Source organism: Pavona decussata, unplaced genomic scaffold, assembly GCF_977016875.1.
Source record: "Pavona decussata unplaced genomic scaffold, jaPavDecu1.1 SCAFFOLD_269, whole genome shotgun sequence".
NCBI classification, from domain to species: domain Eukaryota; kingdom Metazoa; phylum Cnidaria; class Anthozoa; order Scleractinia; family Agariciidae; genus Pavona; species Pavona decussata.
This window is the reverse complement of record NW_028145671.1, coordinates 781,276-801,129: the sequence shown is the minus strand read 5'-3', so window position 1 is coordinate 801,129 and position 19,854 is coordinate 781,276. Positions and strand designations below refer to the sequence as shown.

Sequence of the window (19,854 nt, the reverse complement as noted above, 5' to 3'; positions counted from 1 at the left end):
ATTTTAGTAAAATACATCATAGATAACGTAAAAGGGTTAAATAATGAGTTGCCCGGCATAAACATGTATGCATTTGAAGTAGAAAATAAGCTAGAAATAATCAAGTAATTAACAGTGGAAATTGAACTTAGTGCACGACTTCTTACTGTAGACGATGTTCTGTTTCCGGTTCGATCAGACCGGAAGTGTTGTTGCGGTCAGCGGTTGTTATTATAAAACAAAGATGGACGACAACTTTCAAAAGTCTTTCCTCGATATAAATTCTGCAACTTAAGACTGTTTGGTCGGCAGAGTGCCCGGTTGAATAACAGAACTAATTTCACGGAACTCTAAAGAGATGTTCAGGTTGTTAGCTAGCATGATCATCGCCTGCAAGCCAACAAATAAAGAACACGGATCCCGTGTCACGAATACCGTGACACGGCCATCAAATTTGCTCACAGTTTATCGGTGAAACATGAAGTCTTGGAAGCAAAACAGTGGAACTTTTAAGGTACGTTTTTAATTGTTTACCCTTTTAAAACGCATTTGTCTACTTTAAGTTGCGGTCAAGACAGAAAAAGTCAAAATGTTTTGCCTTGGGATGCCATCGCTGTCACACAACACGTGTCGGAAAATAAGAGATTTGCCCAAAATTGTTGCGGCCGTATCTTTTCGCAGTATAGAGATCCACTAAATATTATTCCGTAGTTTAAGGAAACTATCCTAGTACTCTTTGAAAAAATACACGAGACTTCCAGAGTAAGTCAGAATTTTGAGAAATGTTGGTTTTTGATGCAGCACTTGACACGCTCCGTGCACGAATCGTTAACATCGGTATGTTTGAGATGCCCTCCTTATAAAAGTTCTCAATAATATGAGTTCTATATACCATATTTGTAAAGAAGTATAGTGTATGTGTTCGTGGTATAAATGTAAGGTTTTTCGGATAAATATTATTTCGGCGGCAAACATCCGAAAACGGGTTAATTTCGACTCGGTGAAAGGTCGATTTTCGGGGATTCGGGAGGGTTGAACATTCGCCTCAAAATTTCGGGTCTTGTTGAGTTTAGAATCAAAAGAAATGTGTTTTCATTAATGTTATATCAACTTTGTCTGTTGCTGAAAATTTGAAGGAAATCGAACGACTGGCCCAAATTGACCGGTCGAATCTAACGCGGACTGTCTCTTAAAAGCTAATCAGGAGATATTCAGAATCGATTAAGTCATCAGGAGAGATTACAAGAAGAAACAAGCTTTGGTAAAGTGGAAAGGATACAATGATGCCTTCAACTCTTGGATCCCAATCAAGGATTTAGTTGCTGTGCAAAAATAATAAGCTCATTTCACGGCCTCACGAATATTCGATAGCGAGTCGATCCAATAAAAAAATCTATTGTTGGGTGTAAGATAAATGATATTCTTACCTCAAAAAGCGTCTACAAACATCAGAACGATGAAAGTGGAGAAATAAATGTCCAATATATCCCAGAACATGAACGATAAACATCAAAACACAAACTCTTTACAAAATGGCGACAAAATGGCCGACACGTGTATTAACAAACTAGTGTCAAGTCCCAACGTGTACATGCAGAAAAGCGCATGCGTGTTAATCCAAATCAAGCAATATTACGCAATATACAGAAAAATAGCACCACAAGTGTAAAAATTTCAGAACTGAGTGTAATATATAGGTAATCGGGCCATTGTTACATTAGTTTACAAACTCTGGTGAAGCTTTAGGGTGGTGTCAGTTGGCCCCTGACAGAAACCTGTTTGACGGCTTGTGCAGATGGTGAATTACTGAGTAGTGTGGGATGTCTTCCAGTGGACGGTACCTCCAGGGTGAGCCCGCTCAGGCCCTACTGGTTTACAGCAGGGTGCTCAGAGTTCTTTCCCGAACTCAACCTCTGTCCCAGAGGTAAACTGGGAAGGGGCAGCCGCCTTGTCAGCGGCGGGGAAAAGACCTAGCAGGGGCTAGGCAAGAAAACAGCCAACCGAGCACCCCACGTCTAGGGTTTTGTCAATTTTTGTGACAAGTCACACAACGTCACGCGTGACAGTAACGGCATCCAGTCACACAACATCCATAAATTTGAATTATTTATGGATGTTTTTTTCTCCATTACATGTTAATTATATCCAAATTGGTGTTCAAAAATATTGTATTCATCATTCAAATCAGCGATTGATGAGTTGGTTGGATTTAATCGATGATTGTTTGTGAGTTAGGCTCAAATTATGTGTCATTTATGAAAAACGAGGATTTAGGTTTTTGAGAAACCGAGGATAAAAATTTAGGTTTTTGAGTTTAGGGTTGAATCAGGTATGAATTCAAAAATCAAGATGGTGGATAAATCAGTAATTGTGGTTTCAGATAATTTATGCAGTAATTGGGGTGAGATAATGTGGAGTTAATGGCGTCTCCGTTGCAGGAGTTAGGAAAAATATTGGATTTGATTTTTTTATCATTTTTTGAAAAGTGAGCTAATACCCTCAAACATCTAACTACTTACAAGTACTCCGTGGGCGAAGAAGATAAGAATTAATTAATTTCCATCCGCTTGAAATCGCTGTGCATTTGACTCTTTTTTGTCATTGTTTTTTCTAATAAAGTTTTTTAAACGGTATCTCTTGTCTGGTTCTATTGCTAGCAATTATAAGTCGCGTGTTTCAATTGATCTTTGTTAAGTTATATAAAACTGTTTATATACTAATACGTCAAGATACTCCCTTTGGGTTTTTCCAGCAGAGCTGAACTAATTTGTATGCAACTTTGGGCTTGCGAACTCGCACAATTAACTGCATAACGGTTCGTGAAACGCTGAGACTTTAATAGTTTTTCATTGCCTCGAGATAGATAGGAGAAAACGGTTTTGTTATTGTCAAACAAACTTGAAATATAGAGTTTTCAGCGCCACTGTGTGTGTGTTTTGTTTTTTAACGGTAATGATCGATAATCGTTACGAATAACCTGAAATTTTGGAGTTAAATTTTCCCAGCAAACGGATTGCAAGAGTGACGCTATCAAGAGAAAGCGCGCTTTTATTCAAACTGACAATACAAATCTTAAGGTCCAATCCGTGTTAACTATTAGCGGGCAAGTCTAGGCAAGTTTATTGTTTTTATTGTACTAGAGTGACGCTCATTAGTAAACTTCAGCACTTATTAGTATGCAGGAAGTCAAAAAAATTAGTATGCAGGAAAGCACTGACTAGGCGCTTAATATGGAGGAAGACATTTTTTCCCTAGATTATAACAATAGATGACGTCATTGACTCGACCCTTAGGAATATTAATTAAGGGGATCCAAGGGGATTTAAGGGGGATCCACTAACGAGGTTAATTTTGCTGAAGGTATACTACTCAGACAAAGCTAAACATTAGCTAGCATTATAGTGGAAAGGCGCACGCGCGGAGCCCCATAGGTAAGAGATTTTAGTAAACAATCAAGGCAAAAAATTTTGGTTAGGTTATGACGTCACTTTCGTCCGTCCAATGCGAAAACCAATGCGATTGGTACACTCAAGTGTGTGAGGCTATGCTTTGCCCGCGTTTGTTTGCTTTTAAGAAAAAGAAAAAGAAATTTTGAAGACAACAAAATACAAAGTCAAATCATTTGATCAACAGCAGGAAAAAGAGCAAGGCGACTAGTGGCGGAAGAACAAATCGACTAGCACATCATCAGAATCTTGAAGTGAAATCATTTTTCTCCAATCGGGCGCGATGAAAGGTTGGAATTATCCTCTTGAAGTGAAACGTTTCGCTGACTCCAGAGCAGTCTTTTGAGCTCATGTTTCTGGTCCATATTCTTTGTTTCCCTTGGAATGTTATTTTCTAATCTCGTCCCATTTTGCTTCATTTAAGAAAATTTGATTCTTTGCTAAAATAGTCAGTCAAACAAACGTCTCGCAACATTTTATCGTTGGCATAAACTACTGACAAGTTTTTTTTCTTGCATATGGTTCAAATTTTGGCATTTATTTGACAATCTTGACAGAGAACAAACACAAATACTTAAAGCATTAAGATATAACGGCAAAGATTAAGATGTGTGAGTATTTTTCTCTGAAAGTCTTTTTAAGGAATGCTCGTTAGTTAAGAATCTGGCGCAAATAGTCTGTTTTGCTCACTCAGTTTTAAATGATAGGGGCATCAGAAATTCTGAGTCCCTTAGAATTTGGTATAAATAGCTGGTTTTGTTCAGTTTTAAGTGATGGGGGGATCAGAAATTCTGAGTCCTTTAGAATCAGGTTTAAATAGCCGATTTTGCTCAGTTTCAAAATGTTGGGGGCTCAGAAATTCTGAGTCCCTTACAATTTGGCGTAACTAGACAGTTCTGTTCAGTTTTAAGTGTTGAGGGGATCAGAAATTCTGAGTCCCTTAGAATCTGATGTAAATATCCGGTTTCGTTCAGTTTTAAGTGATGGGGGATCAGAAATTCTGAGTCCCTTAGAATTTGGCGTAAATAGCCGGTTTTTGATAGGGGGGGAGGGAGGATCAGAAATTCTGTGTCCATAGTAGGCACCGTCCTTAGAATGGCCGACGAAATGGCATGAGAACGAATGAATGAAAAATCTAAGAATTGTTGTGCTTGATTGTGCTTGACACTGGAACCGATACCAACAAGATTACGAATCGTTGTCCATCGCTTAGCGCTATTACCCTCGAAAAGTTACCCAAATACTCTATTAATTCAAGTTGCTCATCTTTTTGAGTTGGTGCAAGTACTCAAACTAGAGTGAAGGAACCCTATACTCCACCCTTTGATTAGCATTTCATCGTATGCTTAACAGTGTTTGTTTTAAGCTGTAGAACATATTGTTATTCACACGACATCTATGTGACATTGCTAACCTCAGGGTTCTGCCCGGTCATCCATCCAGGTGCATGAGTTCCACATCGCATGGCTGGCACACAGAATCTTGGCATGGCGTCTCCTGCTGGTCCATTAAATCTGTACCAGCCTGCTCTCATTCCGCTATCACATTTATATCGATATGTGGTGTACATCATTGATCGGTCTATGGTATCACGACTTGTGTAAAGAAAGCATTCATTTTCTGTCAAGGAAGGCAAGTAGAGAGGTAAATGTTTAGTAACTAGTAGTTCAAGAACCATGTTTTTGTCTTGAAACGACACCATAATCAGGACAGAGCCATGTCTTATCAAGGCGCGTACGTTCTGCCTGTAAGTGGATGGTAAGAGAAAATTCGGGTTTTCTAAGGACAGCACTTTCAAATAAATAGGCATTTTTCAGCGGTTTATGACTTTACGTAGCGAAAAACTATTAGGGACTTTAAGATACTAGGACGCGGAGGCTCTTACAACGTTGCAACCGAGAAGAGTCTTGTTCCAGGCCGACGTTATAAAGCGCGAGAAAATAAAGTCAACAACAACAAAACCACTATTATAGTAATTTCATCGGGTTTTGCGGCGTATTTTGCGGGCTAAAATAAAAAATTCAGCGGGCTAAAATTTATTTTAGCCCACTGCTCTGAGCAAATGAGAAAGAAGATAACAACGTAGCCAGCCAATCAGTACTGGAAGCCATTCAATTGTTCCCGCCGTTTCCTTGCTTGTTTGACTGGAAGCGCTACTATCTGCAAAGAAATTGTTTTGAGCTACAAAATGGAGGGAAAACCTAACGAAGAAGCAAATTCTCAGTCCTCTGAGCTAGATGAAGAGCTATAGGACTTTAATACAGAAACTCGTGGGCGATTGTGGAAATAATGCCTCTTCTTCGAGCGAAACCCACTCATTTGCACAATTAATTTTAATAGTTGTAAGTGACTATTTCTTCGCTGTTTTCTGTTATTTTCCTTTTGAAAACTTAGAACCAAAGATTTCTTTGACAACTTTTGCGGGTTTTAAGTTTAGGTGACAATGAAAGCTTTTGTACAATAAAATAAACGCAGGCAGCATTCACTGAAGATATCGCGATCGCTTACTGTACTGTCTTTGATTCCTTTTGTGAATGTCCTCTGAGCCTGCAGCTTGGGCTAAAATGAGCCTAAGTCGAGCCAAAAACATATTTACGCCCACGAACATCAACTCTATTGTTATAGTAGAAAAACACCAGTAGCGTACTCTATACAGCGTGAGCTCATTTAAAGAAGTTCAGGTTGCCTTTGTGTCTGGAGGAGGAAGTTATCGACTACGAAGAATTTGCTGTGCTTTCAGACGAATATTCTCCTCGAACATGTTATGTCGAAATCCTCTATTTTCTTATTCTTCGTACGATAACTTTTCCTTGCTTAACAAGGATCCTGCTGAATGCAAAGCAAATTCTTGAGTGGAAAAGAAGAATGCCACGCAAATTTGTTTGCCTACTTATTTTACTTAAGCGTGTCACCTATCTATGTCGCTGTTCGGACAGGATAAGTACTTTTGGAAGATCAGTACCAGGTTAAATATGATAAGTAATGTGGTGATTGACTGGCTTTATACCAATCATCGCCACAGGGTTACTCTACGGAATCCCGGCACTGCTTGACATCTAAGGCAATGCAATTCACAACAAAGGGGCCGCTCTTGAAAATTGCCTCAAGTTTAAAGATGGTACAGGGCACCCCATCCCCCGACCCATCACAAAAGCCAAATAACTGTGTAAAAAGGACACAAGCGTATTCTTGCACTGATTTGTGTTACACCAACACAACACATCACCCCGGAAAACGCTGCCATGGCATAAAATTGTTCCTTTATAATTGTATCAGTTCTTTGGCTTCAATGGGAAATTGAACGTATTTAGGTAGGTTTGTCGCCAACACTAATGATAAACCAGTGGGAATTCGGCGGACCGTACACTTGTGTATTCCGTGGTAGTCGCCAATAAGCTCCTGACAAGAACCGGTTGCACAAAGTCGAAGAGCTGAGTAGAAACTGGTTTTGACAGTCGACAGTGCAAAATTTCGCCGTGTTCCAGTCGGTGGTCGATTTTGGGCTTTATTTCGTTCATCATTCCAGGAGTTCATTTCTTCTAAATCGATATCTTGCGTACAGCTTGTGGTCGTCTAGGAAAACTAGAGGATTTGTATGCTCACGAAATACTCTTTCTTTTACAGCACGGCGTGCATCTAGCATTTGGAAAAGAAACACCATACGCGCCATTTTGAAACGTGTGAAACGTGGTCAATGAAGCCGTAAAGACCACCTCACGACCAGCTTACGCCTACACCTAGCCTCCCACGCAGTCGTTTGTAGGGGACTCATATTACTTCCTCTAACTCCTCTTGGGGAGGAGGTAATACGAGTCCCCTAAAAACGACTGCGTGGGAGGCTAGCCTACCCCCTACCTGGTCTAAATCGTAGTCCCAAGTAACGTCAGAAGTCTGCTAACACCCAAATATGTGTAACTGATGTAAATTTCACACTTGACCGAACGTATGACGTTAGCTCTTAGTTCCGAGAGTAAATCTTTTATGCAATCGGCCCAAGAGCACGAGGATGCTTTAACTCGAGATGCGAGACCTTGCTTCAGCGTTAAAATCAATTTTCAAAAAGCGCGAAAAACTTAACATTCTAGAATTTTCCCCGAAGAAAACCAAGTTAGAGAACTTATAAAGGTGAACACTGAAGCTGGAAAGCTTCTTATCGACAGCCAAGACTTGTATGATCTCGGAAAGCTAGGCTAAACTTCTCTGGGAGGGATTTTCAAGGAGAAAGTTGAAGCCTTCCTAAAATTGGAAACTTTGATAGCAGACCTATCAACGAAAGTGACATCCAATGAAGACATGATGAATGAAATCCAAACAAAGAGTTTATACTTGGAAGCATACTCCCGGCAGGAACAGGTTAAATTTAGCTTATGAACATAGCCGAAGAACCATCAGCATCAAACGCCGGAACGAAGACACTAAGGAATTTGTTAGAGCTTTTTTCGGAACATGAGCTTGGTTTTTCTATATCCCGTAGTATTGAAATCCAAGGGTCTGCGGTGTTCGCAGAAGTAAAGATGGCAAACCACGTCCAGTCCTGGCGCGTTTTCTTAGATACAAGGACGTTCAAGAAATATTATCGCTGGACGCAGATTAATAGACATTCATTTCCAAAATTTCCAAGACCTCCAAACTGAGATCATCAGTAGAGGAAAGCTACAAATGGAGGCTTTCAGAGTGGCAAGGAAAAGAAGAATCCCTGCTTTCTTCAACAAGTCTTGACGAGATAAGTTATTCCATAAGACGAAACCGTGGTCTATAGGAGAGCCAGACGAACCCTCTTGAGTTTAAAGTTGAAATTTCACGAAAATGTTGCCCAATGTAGCTATCTACTTAGTGGCAACTATCCGTCTAAGTACATAAAACACGTTAACGACGTCTCTACTTGAACACGGTGGACGGGCCGCCACCACTAAACAGAAGCTTGTTTATTGATATGCACATTTTCTAATTGAACTCACTCAACAACGTTTAGCTTAGATCACGGCTTTCTATGCCCTCAATCACGGTATTCTTTTATGGGGGTAGTAATCTTTCTTATATTACTGTTACCTTTGATTCTTTTGTTTGTTTGCAAGATCCAAAATAATCCTATTTAAACCAACCCCGACATTTTTTTCAGTCTTGAATAACACGGTTTTAACCAAAGAAGAAAGTGAATCAATCGAGGATCAGCTAACGGAAACGGAATGCTGTAACGCTCTGAGAATATGTTCTAGAAAAAACCCCGGGAACTGATGGCTTCCCTTCCAAATTTTACAAAGCCTTTTGCACCGGTGTTTCAGAATGCTATGGCTTTAAAACTGGTCAACGTTCTGTATCCCAAAGAAAGCGCATTGTTAACCCTGTAAGCCCTAACAATATGCCAAGAAACTATATTTTGAATCAATTGACCATCGTAGGGGTGGGGCCTGAGACATCCAAACACAAAATTATCAACTTTGTGTTCTTACTCGCATCTGGCTTTGTAGATAGAAGTAAAAAGAAAAGACCAACTGTAGAGAGCTTTATGCAGTACATTAAACAATACAAGCAGAACGAATTGTTGGAAATACATGCACACACTTTAAGCAAAATGTCCTCAATGGATAAGAGACTGTTTAGAGACTATTTACGCATTCATAAACTGTCTAGGTTTCCAGAAGTTTCCAGAAGTATCCAGAAGCTATTTTGAGCCAACTGTGACGTTCGGAAGGCGAGAAATTACCGGTTAAACCAGTTTTTGGCAGGTTGTGATTCTAGAACGTTCTGCCACGTTATATAGGCGAATGAGTATTGTTCACTCTCTCTATGGCTTTGAATAAAAGTTACGTGTACCGAGTGCTGGATTCGTGTCGGTGTGTTTTCTGACAGTTGTTGCGTTGGTGAGCGAAACTTTTCAACAGGTTATGGGCCCAGGACACTTCCACTGCGCAGTCGAAGTTGAAAGTCAAAGTTGAACGTTTGAAACGCCCGCTACGGGCAGCCGAAGTCGAAAGACGAAAGTTGAAGAAAAGCCCACCATATTAAATTATGCTGAGCTGCCTGGCCTCGTTGATTAATTCAGTGTGCCATTGATTCAAGATGGCGCCTGATGTGAAGACCGTGACTCTTATTCCTTTGAATGGCTCGAATTATCCCGCGTGGAAAGTGCAATATCGGATGGCTCTGATGAAAGATGGACTGTGGAATATTGTCAAAGGGACCGAAACTCCTCCTGCTCAGAGAGAAGGCGGCAAGTACTCAAAGCTCGTCATAAAAAGGGATCGAGCGCTGGCGATTATCTTGTTGTCCATTGAACCGTCACTACTATATTTGATTGGAGAGCCTGAAGATCCGGCTGTTGTGTGGGAGAATCTGGCTAATCAATTTCAGAAAAGGACATGGGCCAACAAACTGGAACTGAGACGTAAACTCTTTTCTTGGCGTTTGAAGGACGGTTAGTCAGTGCAAGAACACATTTAAGCCATGCCTGAAATTTTTAATGGACTGTCAGTCATTGGAGACCCAGTTTCAGAAGAGGGCCGAGGTGTGCACCTGCTGGCAAGTCTGCCAGACTCATACAACATGTTACTGCTCTTGAGGCGAATGAGGACGTGCCTAAGATGGAGATCGTCACTGAGCGGTTGTTGCCTGAGAAACGAAAGCTAAGGGAACGAGCAGAGTTAGGTGCAGGCTCCAGCAGCGAGAAAAGCTATGACCGGAAAGCAGCAAGCTAAAGAAAAAGGACCAAAATGCCACTACTGTGGAAGATTTGGCCACATCAGACGAAACTACAAAGAATGGGCCAGGAAGAAATGCGACTCGAGCCACAAGAAGACAAAAACTGTTAAGCTGAAGGCAAATAGAGCTGAGGTGAAACGAAGAGACAGCAACAGTTCAGACAGTGACAGTATTGGCTTGATGGTGAACCACATGATGTCGGCAAATTCCACTGGACTACTGAATGACTGAATTGTGGATTCAGGAGCAACCTGTTACATGCGCAATGATGATAAACTGTTTGTTGAACTTTGTAGCCTGGAACAGCCAGTAGAGGTAACCCTTGGGGATGGATACACAGTGGAAGCAACAGGGCGTGGAACTGTCGCTTTGGAGGTTACATCTATGGATGGCCAAGCAAGTAGATGCAAACTACACGAAGTCCTGTACGTGCCTGATCTGTCTTACGACTTGATAAGCGTGTCTAAGAAAGCTAAAGCTTGGAAGATGATTGATTTCAGTGAGACTGGTTGTCAAATACTGGATCCGAACAGGAAGTTGATAGCTGTTGCGACTAGGGTGGGAAGTCTATACTATCTGAACAGTCAAACGGATCATCAAGCTAATGCTGCCAAAAACCGAAGCCCAGAGACAAAGGAGGACATCTGGCATCGGCGTTATGGTCACCTAGGACTGCAAAACTTGAAAAAGCTTGCCAAGAAGGAGCTGGCCGATGGTATTGACTACAACGTATCGAGGGAAATCAGGTATTGCGAGTCATGCGTGGAGGGGAGACACCGCTGAAGGAAGTTCCCAGTCGACGGAGGCAAGCGGTCTGACGAGCCACTAGGACTAGTACACAGTAATGTATGTGGAAAGATGATTGCAAAATCCCTTAGCGGTGGCGAATACTTCCTGACATTCATTGATGACAAGACTAGCTACACGTGGATATACATCCTGAAGCACAAAGATGAAATTTTCCCGCGTTTCCTGGAATGGAAAGCTGAGGTGGAAAGGTCAATGAATCAGAAGTTAAAGGTACTACGCACTGACAATGGTGGTGAATACATGTCAGCCGATTTTAAGAAATACCTGAAGAAAGAAGGAGTTCGACATGAACTGACCGTACCGAAAACGCCCAAGCAGAATGGTGCGACCGAAAGGATGAATCGGATGCTGGTTGAAGTTGTGCGATCTACGTCGGCGGATGCAAAGTTGCCGCATCGTTTCTGGGCAGAAGCATTGTCAACGGCTGTTTACCTGCGGAACCACAGTCCAACAAAGGCAGTTAAAGGAATGACTCCATTCGAAGCCTGTACGGGTGATACGCCAAATGTCGAATACTTGAGAGCATTCGGGTGTGCTGCACACGTCCATGTGCCCAATGATGAGCGACACAAACTCGACCCAAAATCCAGGAGGTGCGTTCTTCTCGGCTATGGTACTGAAACGAAGGGAGATCGCCTGTATGACCCAAGGCGTGCCAAAGTCTTTTACAGTCGAGATGTCTTGTTTGATGAATCCTGTAGCTGATTGAGAAGGAGCCAAGCAAAGCAAAAGAGAAGAACGAAAAATGACATGTGAAGATTGATAGCCTGCGAGACCAAGAACAGGTAATTGACGAAGAACCAGTTGTTGAAGAAACAACTGAGCCTGTACAGCGAAGACCAGAAAGAGAGAGAAGGCCACCTGACTACTACGGAGAATGGGTCACTGTCACGAGTACTGAGCCAGATGAACCCAAGGCCGCTAGACAAGCACTAGCCCGCCCGGACAAGGACAAATGGATGGCTGCGATGGAAAAGGAAATAGAATCCCTTCGCGTAAACGATGTCTGAGACTTGGTAGAATTGCCGAAGGACCGAAAAGCAGTGGGGAGCAAGTGGGTGTTGAAGCTCAAGACGAATGCTGAAGGATCGGTCAAACGGTACAAGGTTCAGCTAGTAGCTCAAGGCTTCTCTCAGAAGTTTAGAGTTGACTATGATAAGACGTTCTACCCAGTTGTCAGATTTGAATCACTTGGGACAGTTATCGCGTTAGCGGTACAGAACGTCTTAAAGTTGCATCAAATGGATATAACAACTGCTTTCTTGAACGAGGAATTGAAAGGAGAGGTGTACATGAAACAGCTAGAGGGTTTTGTCATCAAGGGCCAGGAACATTTAGTCTGCAAGCTAAAACGAAGTATCTACGGCCTGAAACAGTCTTCAAGATGCTGGAACTCTGTACTCGAAAAGACTGAAGAAGATCCGTTTTGTACAAACATCTAGCGACCCATGCATCTATGTGGATTCAGAAGGAGAAATGTTCATAATTGCAGTTCACATTGACGATATCGTGTTGGCTACAAAAAGCGACAAGCGGATGGCGGAAGTCAAGAAAGCTTTTGCCGAATAATTCAAAGTTAAAGATATGGAGGAACTGCACCATTTCCTGGGTGTTAAGGTGATCCAAAATCAGCAAACTGAAGAAGTTTGGATTGGCCAATCGGCGTATGCCCAAAACGTCTTGCAGAAATTTGGCATGGAGGATGCCAAGTCAATCGACACACCAGTGGATGTCAGCTCTAAGCTCGTTAAGATGACCGAAGGCTGTGGGAGTGTCGATAAAGTACAATTTCAATCAGCAGTTCAGTAGTCTATTGTACCTGTCAATCATGACGAGAACAGACATTGCATATGGCGTAAGCAATGTGGCCAAGCAACACTGGATCGCAGTCAAAGGCATCATGCGCTAGCTGAAAGGCACGTTGCATTTGGGGCTCTTTTGCAGCAAAGAAGGATTAAAGAGCTGCTTTGGATACTCTGATGCTAACTGGGCTGGAGACACAGATGATTGCAAATCAAGGCCGGGATATTTTTTCCAGATGAGTGGTGCAGCTATCAGCTGGAGAAGCAAGAAACAGACGTGTGTGGCACTCTCAACTGCGGAAGCTGAGAACATGCCATTGGCATCCGCGGCACAAGAAGCAATCTGGATGCGACAGCTGTTGACCGATTTAAGAAACAACCAAACAGCAGCAACTCAGATCTTTGAAGACAACCAGTCAGCAATCTGTCTAGCCAAGAACCCCCAAACACATTGGAATCAAGTACCAGTTCCTTCGGGAACAAGTAGAGAAAGGAAACGTGGAACAACAGTTCTGTCCTACAGAGAAGATGGTTGCCGACATGCTTACTAAGGGACTGAGTCGGGATCGATTCGTGAAGCTGCGAATAATTTGCGGAATAAAGGAGACGATTGGACATTACCCTTGCGAGTGAGAAGGAGTGTTGGAAATACATGACGCACACTCTGAGCGAAATGTCCTCAATGGATTTAGAGACTGTTTAGCGACTATTTACGCATTCATAAACTGTCTAGGTTTCCAGAAGTTTCTAGAAGTATCCAGAAGCTATTTTCAGCTAACAGTGACGTTCGGAAGGCGCGAAATTACCGGTTAAACCAGTTTTTGGCAGGTTGTGATTCTAGAAAGTTCTACCACGTTATATAAGCGAATGGGCATTGTTAATTCTCTCTCTGCTTTTGAATAAAAGTTACGTGTACTGAGTGCTGGATTCGTTTCAGTGTGTTTTCTGACAGTTGACGCGTTGGTGAGCGAAAATTTTCAACAAGAATTTGACCTGTTATTATCCGAGTAGCTTCTTTCCGCGTCTCTCCTGTTCGTTGCTTTATTCTATCGTTATGTTACTTTAAGCATTCACCTTTTTTAAGTATCCATAGGCGTGCATGTGTATTTTTTTTATTTGAATTGTGTGCAAACCTTATAGTTCTTTCTTTCTTTTCTTTTATGAGTAGTTTTGTAGTTAAGTACGTTTTGTTCTGTAAGATTGTACTACTTACTGTAAGATATTGAGTTTTATACTGTACTACTCCGTCCTTTTGTCAATAAAAATAAAAAATAAACGGATAAAATAAAATAATTAAACAAGCGAAACGTTTCACGTTTAAGCCACAAGCCCGATGTTGAACTACATCATTTCATATCCCGGTTCAATTCGCCAATTAGTAACACTGTTATGAACGGTGTAAAATCGTGTTAATACGACGTCCCAAAAGACACCAAAAACACATAGGATCTGATGCAGTATTGCTGTCTGAAAATCGCACTTCGTTTACTAACGAAAAATGAAAAGCCAAACTGAGATGATTTGAGCCATCAGTCACTAAATTAGCTTGTGACTGCCACTAAAAGTATATTTCTGTTGTTGTTTCAACAACTTAAGTATGACTCTTTGACAACTCTTATTAGAAAATATTAATGCATATCTCCTTTTATTCTTTTTTGTTTGTTTGATAATGTACTCAATTAAAATAAAATCACTTTATTATTTATTTGAGGCATTACATTATAGTTAATAGTGTGCGACAAACGACTGGTAATGAAAGAATTCCAGGGAAATTTTCATGGATGTTGTTAAGTACAGTACATTAAGGACGATGCCTACTAATACCGAAGTATTTTTGTGCGGTTTATGACTATGCGGGAAAAGCAGATTTTAGCAAGGGCTATTGGAATCCAAAAAGAAAATTGGGGGTAACCACGTATTTTTCAGAGATAATTAAACATTAATATCTCTAAAAAACGTCAAAATATAAAGCAATGTATGAGATTTTTCCTAAATTGAAGCTTAATTATCTCTGAAAAATGCGTGGTTACCCCCAATTTTTTTTGAGATACCAAAAGCATTTGGTAAGTTCTGCTTTCTCCGTATAGTTTTAAACTGCGCAAAAATATTCCTGTATTAGTAGGTACCACCCATAGGAAACCCGAGTATCTAGCGATGCGCAGAAGGTATGCGCAGTAACAATAGTAGGCACCGTCCTTAACAGGCATGTTATGGCATCTTTCCCTCCCATTGCGGTAGACATTCTTGCCTTTCAACACTTGCAATTCATATTCAAGTTTTTCTTTTTTTTATAACTTTATAACATTGAATCAGTAACACACTCTATGGCAATAAACTAGAAAAAACTGGAAAAAGCCTGTCAATGTTATAAAGTTATATAAAAAAGAAAAACTTGAATATGAATTGCAAGTGTTGAAAGGCAAGAATGTCTACCGCAATGGGAGGGAAAGATGCCATCAGCTTTTTAAGAGTAACTCCGTGGCAAAGATGTTTCTGTTTCAATTAACTAACCAATACCTCTATCAATTAACAGTACATGGCACTTACGTTTACCACCAAGCATGTACACAAAATTAGTGTAGCTGTGGTTTCCGCCAACAACTGACCAACAATTCTTTGAAGGGCCATTTAGATCGTACGACAAATGAGCCAGTGGGCCACTTCGGCATAATCCAAAATGTTGTAGTCCAAAGTAGAGATAACTTCTATTTTCCACTAGTTTAGCGCAGGCGTCAATTGTTTTTGTTAAGTTACTCCAGTCTATACTGTCTGTTAAATCAGCTATCATTTCGGGAAGTGCAAGCTGTTTCCGAGTGGTCTTAAAACATCCAATAGGTGCATAACTTGTGGCCACTAAAAAATAAGATAGATTTGCCAGTCATCGACAATTTGTGTAACCCTTTCACTCCCAAAGGAGAATTTCTAACCCTTTCTACACCTGAGTACCAAAATGATTCATCTTCTTCCCATAGACCTCTCGTTCCTAATTCTTTTAATGAGTCTTCGATTAAAAGCCGTCTGACTTTGTCAGTTTAGACAACATTTCGATCTTAGTGAAACAGGAGCCAACTAAATTTTTTGTTGTAGCTTCGAAAACTAAAATAGCCGGCATGATCACCACCATTGTTACAGAATCCATTGGCGTATGTGTCTTTTCGCTTTCAAGGTCACACAAGGAACTATTTGACAAAGAGCTTTTGTTTAGACAAAAAGTGTCTTACAGACTGTTATGGTATTGCTCGAAATTTTAAAAAGTGGACGTTGGGATTGTTTTTCCAGCCTTAACTTCATTGAGCCTAGTTTTCACATGCTGTTAATAACTTGACTTTCATTCTCAGTTACATCCCACTGATGCAGGTGTGCCTTGCGACGCACCACCAACGAAATTCGCATGATTGTTTGATAAGTTAATGCCAATTGTCCACCCTGTACTTTTCTATTTTTTTGAAAATTCTAGGAACGATGATGTGACTTACCTGTGCCTTGAATAAAGGCTGCAGTTATCAGGACAAACGACAATTTAAAGGACATGCTTTCTCAAAAATCTGAAAAAGAAAATAATAATTATAGGAAAACTGCTTCTTGGTGCAAACCTTGAATGACCTGACAACAATCAGGCAAAGCATAACATCTCGCCTCGTCAATTCTTTGCTATTATGTTTTAGCTTTGGATCCCTTTTTGTTCTATACAAAAATGGTGGTAGGTTGGTCAGACTCCTGAACTTATAGCCCTGAAGTCCTGCGTTCGATTCCCGCCATGTCCATCTCCTCGACCACGCTTGTAAATAGCCAACTGGCTTACCTCCGGTCAATTTAATATCTTCTTTTTAACGCATTGTGTTTCAACTATAAAATGCATTACAATAGCATTTTCAGAGTTAGTTTTACCATCTTTTTTGTCGCAGAGAAAGCAATCAGAGCTACCTCTTTTCGCATGCTCTTATTTGGCTGTGAGAATAGCCAATGAAACTCGTTTGCAAGGTGGACCTGAAACTTGTATGCTAGTGATCGCACTGACCTGCAGGCAGAATGCATATGACGTCATCACCACCATAATAGTGCCATGTTAGTGTCAACAAAACATTTCTCATTATTGAAAAGTAGATCATTGTATAATGTAATTCAGGGATTTGATTGGCTTAGAAGCCATGGGGCGCTTTCCATTCGACCAAAAATTCCGGAAATTCCGGGTTTTGTAGCGAATGGAACAGACATTTTCCGGAATTTCATTCCGAAATTTTGGGTGTACCTCGCGAGGTTGGCCTAAAATTCCGGAAAATCGGAATAACCGGAAAATTCCGTTCCATTCGACCATTCCTGCTCGCGCCCAGTTTCTCAGAGTCCGGAAATCGAACTCAACATGGCTGCCAATATGGCTGCTCAATATCGCTTGCATGCGATCTACAGATGACTTGAATGTTCTTTTGAACCACGTTTGCACGGCGGCCACGGCAAACTTTGGTAAGTAGTGCGAAAATGCACATAAGCTACGCGCAATGTCTTAAATTAATGTGATAAGCGACGAGCACACTTTCTATTGCAAGGCAAATATTCCCGCCATTACTGGGTTAGGAGTGTTAATGCATATATTTTGTAGCGTCAACGTTTTCTTTTCGCATTCTTTATGCCTATAATTATAACAGTGCATGTACTGTTCCCGAGCTAAGTGAAACGGATAATATTAAAGAGTAGATGGATTCACAACTAGAAAGCATGAGGAGCTTCAATTTGCTAAGTTTATTTATTAAGCTTGAATTAATATTTTCCCTACTAGTACTAGCAATGCTCAGGGCAAGCGAAAAATGAGATGAAGGCTCTGCTAACTTTGAAATGTATATTTAATATGTTAGAAATTCAAATTTCAAGTCGCTAGCTTACTTACAAGCTGTTATAGTAGTTTAATTTCAACTGATCTATACCTGCTGCATCAGTTTTAGGTTTCTTTTTAAAACACACAATGAACTTTATATTAAGTCTAAGGTCAACTCGGATCTCCTGAATCACATACCATTGATTTAAAGCATGCCTAAACAGATAACTTAATTATCCAATACATGCTGTAAACAAATGATTTTTCATTCTTTGACATACCTATTTACTTAAAATAAGTGAACTAATTAATTAATTTCTTGCTTCTTTAACTGACTTTGCTTTCTGTAGATGCAGCAACTGAAACAGAGTCACCAGAGAGCCTACAAAAGTGGGATGATAAGCATGTCCGCTTGCTCATTGAAAGCTATGGTCAGTTCAAACATCTATTAAAGAAAGGAAAGACAACAAAAAAAGATGTCTTCCAGAAAATCTATAACCACTTTAATGAAACTTCGGAATATAAAGTAACTGTTGATCAGTGTATAAGAAAGTGGGATAAACTTGTTGCAAAGTTTAAACAAGTTGAAGATAACAATAAGCAAACAGGAAAAGCAAGACAAACGTGTAAATTTTATGACAGTCTACAAGAATGTATTGGGGAGAGCCGCAAGGTTAATCCAAGCTACACCTTTGATGTTGCACGTGTGGCCTCTTCTTCATTTGCACGTGCAGCCTCTTCTTCGCCAAGCCAAAGTGATTCAACTGCAGAATGTGATGACAATGGTGATGAGCTTGAAGATGATGAAGGTGGCAATAGTCTGGAGGGAGCAAAGAATGGAAATAAAAGAGTAAGAAAAAGAAAAAGCCACTCATCAGCGGCTGAGATGCTTACATTTTTGCAGTCCTACTCAGAGAAGAGAGAGAAGGTAGAAGAAGAAAAAATCTCCTTACTAAAAGAGATGCAGAAAGAAAAAAAAGAACTTTTTGGCCAACTTTTGGATGTTCTAAAAAAGAAATAGCTGACTTAAGCCTTGTTCTGCAGTGTAGAATCTCAATATGTTGAACATTATTTTTTGCTGAAAGTTGTCATGATTCTACTGCATCTGGACATTTTTCTTTGCAGTGTTGTGTTATGATTTTATTTATAATGGTCTGTTCCCTATCTAAGCCTTCCCAGCCCTTAAAAAATCTCAGACATTCAAATGTGTCATTTCTCACTTATAGCCCATTTTCACAGCCAAATGTCTTCCACCACACCATAAATAGTCAATGTTGCTGAGGACAGTCAAATATACACAATAGGCTGGGCTTGTATTTGAGTCTATTCCCCTTACTTGGATGGAAATGAACTGTACAATTTGTTTGTTGCTTATTCTAAAGCATTCCTGCTGAAAGAAAAATTAAACCAGGGTTTGACATTCATCACAACATAGTGGAAATACTAATAATAATGTTGAGGTTGTTAATTATTCTGCTTGAGTTATTAAACTACTGTTACTTATGTACAAATAGTGTTCATCAGATGGGTCCTTTTTTGTTCAGCTCTTTCATCTGGTTGGTTCCCATTGTCATGAGGATCATCATCACCAAAGTCGCCATCATCAATATAGCCATCATAAAAATCATCATGGATAATGCAAAAATTGTGAAGTACACAAGCCGATATTATCAGATGAACTGTCAGTTGTAGATCCATATGATCCAAGAAAAGGAGTTTCTTCCATCGCCCTTTCAAAAGTCCAATTGCTCTTTCCACTTTCTGCCTCAGTGATAAAAGGACTGTATTGAACCTTCTCTGTTGCCGAGTCAAATGACCGTTATCCCTGTAAGGAGTGATGAGCCATCTAGAAACAAAACTCATGCTTTAGGCCATCGCAATATTGCCCGGGGGAGGGGGGGGGGGTACTTCCTTATAAGAGGCTAATGGGGATGTGCCGCTGGATGGGGTCCCATTTTCACGCCTGGATGGACTAGAATGGGGTTGCATTTTCAAGAGAGTTACTAGAATAGGGTGGCACATTTTCGGATTTTTGGGGTAAGAAAATTCTATTAAGTAGGGCTTCAAAATGGTCTCGGTTAAAAAGTTCAGAAAGTTGTTGTTTATTAAATGTAACAATCACCTCGCATTACATTCCGTTATTGAAAGTAGATGAATAAATAGAAAGTGACTTAGTCGGGAAAAGTCACTAAGATGGCCACAAAATAGACTATAATGGGGCAGGGGCTCTGAGAGGCCAGTGCACATACCCAGCAAAACTGAACCCAAGTATCCCCCCCCTCCTCCCAGGAAATTTTGTAGCTAAAGG

The 19,854-nt window shown here is 40.5% G+C and overlaps 1 protein-coding gene and 1 pseudogene across 2 annotated transcripts in view; one reads left to right on the top strand and one right to left on the bottom strand.

The window, feature by feature from the left end:
- The window catches only part of LOC146455855 (uncharacterized), a 97,213-nt gene that overhangs the window by 68,879 nt on the left and 8,480 nt on the right, over nt 1-19,854 (bottom strand). Inside the window, exons 2-4 of the mRNA XM_085093843.1 lie at nt 16,213-16,281; nt 15,284-15,589; nt 4,840-5,045 (exon numbers count right to left, since the gene is read on the bottom strand). Of these exons, the coding sequence (XP_084949969.1) occupies nt 4,840-5,045; nt 15,284-15,589; nt 16,213-16,267 (567 nt within the window). The 5' untranslated portion in view covers nt 16,268-16,281. The remainder of the gene's footprint in view (nt 1-4,839; nt 5,046-15,283; nt 15,590-16,212; nt 16,282-19,854) is intronic.
- Nucleotides 16,894-18,581, top strand: LOC146455857 (uncharacterized; annotated as a pseudogene). The gene is made up of 2 exons (XR_014858943.1): nt 16,894-17,197; nt 17,897-18,581. The product of XR_014858943.1 is annotated as an uncharacterized LOC146455857 (transcript).